This window comes from Hipposideros armiger, unplaced genomic scaffold (genome assembly GCF_001890085.2).
Source record: "Hipposideros armiger isolate ML-2016 unplaced genomic scaffold, ASM189008v1 scaffold_647, whole genome shotgun sequence".
Lineage (NCBI taxonomy): Eukaryota > Metazoa > Chordata > Mammalia > Chiroptera > Hipposideridae > Hipposideros > Hipposideros armiger.
Window position 1 is genome coordinate 50,498 of NW_017731997.1, and position 5,160 is coordinate 55,657.

Here is a 5,160-nt window from a genome sequence, read left to right on the forward strand (position 1 = left end):
ACTGCAGGTACTTTGTGAAGGCTCTGACACCAGCGTTTTTGGTCTGTGTAGGATCCTCTTCTTTTTGTAGACATTATCTCCAGAGGAGGAAGGTACACCAGGTAAAGTGACCACCAAGCCAGGCTGCGGGAGCCAGGCCCGCTGGATCTCTTTCCTCATCCTCCTGTGTGGAATCCATCATACCTGGATCACCTGGACATACTCCCTAGAATCCAACACTTTCTTTCTGTCACCCTGGGGACAGTCCTTCCTCACATTGTGGTGGGGGAGGAGCTGCTGACTTTGTTAGCCGCACCTTCTCTGGTTTTCACTTTCCTCTCTTGATAGAAAACTCTGTGCCTTGGTCATGACATCCTTGGACTGTGAGCTATGTTAACCACTAGCCTCCATCTCTGGAGGGATCATCTGTTGCAGTTACCATAGCAACTGACCCAAGGAACTCACTGGACTGACTCAGGATCCAGTGACCTGGTTCTGAACCTTTATGGATTTAGAGGCGTTAGAGAAGCTGCCTCTCAAATTGCACATATACACAAATCAGGCATGTAATTTTAAGGAATTAAAGCTGAGTGACTCTGGCCTCCCGTTATTTCATGAGCACAGTGGTTTGCGCCGTGGGGGTGCTGTAGATGCGTTGGGGTGCAGTGGAGCCTGATTCTGCATCTGTAAAGACCTACACTCTGGGATCCTCCAGAACCCCTGGAAAACTTGCCAGTTTTCCTGATCTTTGCAATATAGAGGACTGTGACACACTAGACAGTGGATTCTACATTCTTCTCCAGTTTTCACATTTTAGGATTTTGTGTCATAGGTTGTATTTTTGTCTGCACTATTTGCTTCCTGCTTCCTAGGGGGTTTTCTATATCCTTACCTATGGCCATGTGACTTCTTGTAGTGCCCACCCTATCCCCCCAGGGAAGAGTGTACTTCCCCTGAAGAGCCATTGCATATAGGCTCATGCTCTTTTCCCTCTGCCATGAGAACCTGTTTCTCAGATTGGGGCTGTTCCTTCAGCCTGGGTGCCAGAGTGGTTAAGACACATGGAGCACAGGTGCAGCAGCTGGCTGCAGCCACAGATTGTAACACGAATCAGAAAATGTTTGTTGTAGTAATAAGCACTGAGGTTTGGGGGTTGTTTGTAACTGTAGCAAAGCTAGCTAATACATCATTAAACTGAAACCAGCTGTTGTCCTTAAGATGGACTAATGTGGGGTTTTGTGCTGTGCGCTGCTTTGTCTTTGAAGGGCAATTTGTTGCGGAATATTGACAAAGAACCAAGTTTCCTTCCAGGTACAGGTCCCTGCCTGTGGCTTGTGGCCAGGAAGCTGAAGTCCAGCCTCCTAAGCCTGGCTGAGACCATACTGAGGCCATTCTCCCTTGCTCCCCGGCTAGAGACTCCCGCTTGGCCCTTCGTGAGAACTCAGCACTTTGTGTAAGACGCCTGACACTGAGTTAGCAACAGCCCTAGCAGGCATTGCGGGGTTCCCCGTAGCAGCCACCTCCAGCCACCTCTTTTGGGGCAAAGCAGTTCCCAATGTGCCGCCTTACTGATGACGCTGCCGTCTGCTCAACACTGGGATGAAGTGCCACGAGAGCAGGCTAGACATTCAGAAGTACGTACCTGACGAGGCTCATCATGTGACCTTCATCCCCATCACCCAGCCCTCTCATAAGGCTGACAGGCCAGGTCCTCGGCCAGCTTCTGCTCTCCCTTCCCTTCAGTCCCTGCGCCTCCCTCCAGCAGTGGGTAGGGGCAGAGGTGGAAAGGGGAGAAATGGGATTTAGAATGGCAGACTGTTAGACATAGGATCTTGGTGGCTGCTGACTTGCTGTGACTAAGGGACTGCACTGGGAGCCTACCGTATTTGCCGGCGTATAAGACGACTGGGCGTATAAGACGACCCCCTAACATTTCCACTCAAAATACAGAGTTTGTTATATACTCNCACGAGGTCTCAGGTATCTTCAGTTCTGATCCAACACCACAGGATCTCTTTTTCTTCCTTTCTATGTAATTAGTGACTTCTGTTCTTAATATATTTATTCATTTGATCAATCTCTTTGTATTTAATCCCCCTCCTGTCGCCACCACTGCCCCCTCTCCCATGTGGAAACTTCCTCATCCAACTTGGACTCTTGACTTCCCACATCAGGCTGCTGCTGACTCACCCTGAGTGCCCTTATCCTACCACACTGACACCCCACACTGCTCAACCACCCTGCGTGAATGTCCCCCGCATCCCGCTTGGGTTCTCACTCCCCACCGCCTGTGGGGAAGGCCATGAGTGGTTGCCTTCCTCGCCCTGTTGGGCCCTGACTCCCCATATTGGCTATGGTCACTTATGGACATCTTCCTCACCCCACGTGGGCTCCGACACCCACCCTGGACAGCTGTCTTACAAGGAAGTCCTCATCCTGCTTATGCTGGCCGTCCCCCAGCAGGGATCCCCTCCCACTGGCCAGGCTCTGACACCCCTCACCCCCCACAGCCCTCCTCTGCAGATGTCTTCCTCACACTTGGGTTTTCACACCTACACGGGGCCATTCTGTGTGTGGACATCCTTCTCCCCCTGCTCTCGGCCACCATGGCCTTGCTCCACACCTCATGGTTCTAGGACTGAATTGTTAGGACGGGAAGGCTCACAGGCCTGGGCTTGAGTCTTAGCTCCTCTGTTTGTTGGCTGGGTTTCATTGGTGAGTTATTTCCCTTCTCTGAGCCTTGGTTCTGTCTTTGGAAAATGGAGCCAATAATACCTTTCTTGGTGTCATGGAGGAGGACTGAGTGTTTTATACTTCACGGCTCTATAAAGGAGCCATTCAGTGAATATCAGTCACCATCTCTAACTTTTCCCTAGACTTGGCCTTGATATGCCAGGCGCTGCTGCAGCCCTTCATTTGTATCTGACTCCTGCTCCTTTGTTAACCTTGCAGGTCTTCTTTGAGGGTGAGGACAGTACAGAACTGTACCAGGTGCCTCCCAAGAGCACCCTGCTGCAAGTGCTGCAGCACCCCAGGTGAGTCACTTCATGGACTGAGGCGGCCAGGGAAGATGCTCAGGTACCATCCCACGGATGCAGCCAGGTTCTCATTCCACCGCCGATTCCCTTGTACTCTCCCTTCTGCCCTGGACACAAAACCACGAGATGCCAACCATGGAGGCTGGCCTGGCCATTGGCCAGACAGGTGGCAGTGTGATGACTCAGCTCACTGCACTGTAGCTGTGACACCCTCAGACAGGGAGAAGTCTGAGGGAAAAGCTGCCTGGCTTTTGTTCCCAAAGACACTTGGGAGGCCCTCCTATTACAAATGGTGCCTTGTCCTCTGATATTGTTATATGGAAAGAGCACTGGCTCTTGAAATCAGACACCATCATTTACTGGCTGTGAGCCTCTCAGCACACTGCCACTGCCTCTCTTGGGTGGTTTCCTCATCTCTGGAATGGGAATCGTAACTCTTGCCTGCATATTTCGCGGGAATTTGAGAGTAGGAGTCACAGTACTTTTGTAAGCTGTAAAGGGCGGTTTTGCTGAAAGAGGGTGCCTTCGTTAGTAGCGGTGGCAGCCAGTTGGATTTGGCAGTTGTCACTTTCTTCCGCTTTGGGGTGTTCCTGGACTATAAAGGAATGCCCTCAGTAGATGTATAAGTTGACTCTTGCACTACTTTTCCCTAAGCTTTGAGCAAAGCGAATGTTCTTGGATTTAGGCTCCAAGAGCCTGATGTGTTAGGGGAATGGTTGGGTGGGGTGGGAAATGAGGCTGGAGAGCTAGGGTAAGGCCTTGAATGCCCTGCCAAAGGAGTGGGACCTTTATCCTGATAGCATATGGAGCCACGTTCGTCTAGGTAGAATTTACACAATGATGGGGGATTTTAAGTGTACTGTTTGATTGGTGAGGCCTGAAGTAGGGGATGGACAGGAGAGAGGCTTAGGAGGCAGACTGGATGGGAAGTGGTGATGTGGTGACTGACTCGGTAGGGATGTCCAGCTGGTCTTGATGCTTCTGCTTTGGGTAGGCAGGCAGGGGGGTGACGATTTCTTCAAATGATTGATAACATCTCTTGGCAGTGTTTCTCCTGGCCCCAAATCTCCTTACTGTTTACTTGTAGACACATTTTTAGCTGTTCATTTTCTCAGTTGTAAGCAAATTACCTCGATTCTTTAAAAGCCTGAGGTCCACTCTTCCCCATCTCTAAAAAAAAAAATGGGGGAGAAATCTAATCAGAAAGCAGACTGATTTGTGGAGAAAAACCAATTTCATGCTTCTCAGAAAATGTAAATGCTGTTGGAAGTGATTACTTTTTAAATGAATGGCATAGGAAAGAGGGTACTAACCAGAACAGGTTTCTGGCAGCTTCAGACGCTGGACTGGGTGGAGCCAAGATACAGGCCCCTCTGCCGAGATCCAGACACACTGGGTAACACACTAACACCCTGTGGCCTGGAAGGCCATCTCTCCAACTGGCCTCACTGTTTGCTTTATGCCCAACAAGAGCATAAACGCTCTGGGGACCTGCACCACCTGGCTTTGTTCCCCCATCACTACCCCTTTCCCAAATTAAGTCAAGCTCACACATGACTTCTTCCAGGAAGCCTTTCCTGATCCCCCTTTCCCACAGAGGGAATCAGGCCCCTTGCACTAACGTTGTGCTTCACAAATGCTTCTCCAGTTGTGCCTTGCTGTCAAGAATTGATTATTTATTTCCCTGTTCCCAGGGCTTGAGAGCAGGGACAATAGTTTGTGCTTGTTTTTCAATCTGTTTTCAGCACAGGGCTTGGCCCACCCTGGGCATTCACTGTTGAATGAATGAAAGCATGTTCTTGTAGTTTCATGTCATGTTTAACCAGAGACATACAGTGATGTTAGAGGACTGGCCCAGAGGTTCTGGCTAGGTTGTAAGGGGGTGAGGGTCATGCTAATTTGCCAGCTTAATAAACAAACAAATGTGCTAAACTTGCGTTTTAATGTTGACTCACATCCAGAGTTTCACCTTGAATGTTGTTGGGAAGGTCCATGGACGATTAAGATTGCAATTCAATTAACCCCTCTTTTTTTTTTTAAAGATTTTATTAGGGAACTGGGGGAGGGGAACAGTGTTGGGGAATCAGGGAAAGGGAACAGACAAATTGCTGTCCTTTTGTTCTTCAGTCTAGTTGTGGAGGAC

At 49.6% G+C, this 5,160-nt stretch overlaps 2 protein-coding genes across 3 annotated transcripts in view; one reads left to right on the forward strand and one right to left on the reverse strand.

Moving 5' to 3' along the window:
* The window catches only part of TTC4 (tetratricopeptide repeat domain 4), a 17,618-nt gene extending 17,039 nt beyond the window's left edge, over positions 1–579 (forward strand). The window contains exon 9 of the mRNA XM_019625977.1: positions 8–579. Coding sequence (XP_019481522.1) covers positions 8–110 — 103 coding nt within the window. The 3' untranslated portion in view covers positions 111–579. The remainder of the gene's footprint in view (positions 1–7) is intronic.
* PARS2 (prolyl-tRNA synthetase 2, mitochondrial) overlaps positions 1–5,160 on the reverse strand; it is a 26,260-nt gene that overhangs the window by 8,798 nt on the left and 12,302 nt on the right. For both annotated transcript variants that reach the window (XR_002122069.1, XR_002122072.1), the window contains exon 3: positions 4,148–4,187. The gene's annotated coding sequence lies outside the window, so the exon portion shown is untranslated. The remainder of the gene's footprint in view (positions 1–4,147; positions 4,188–5,160) is intronic.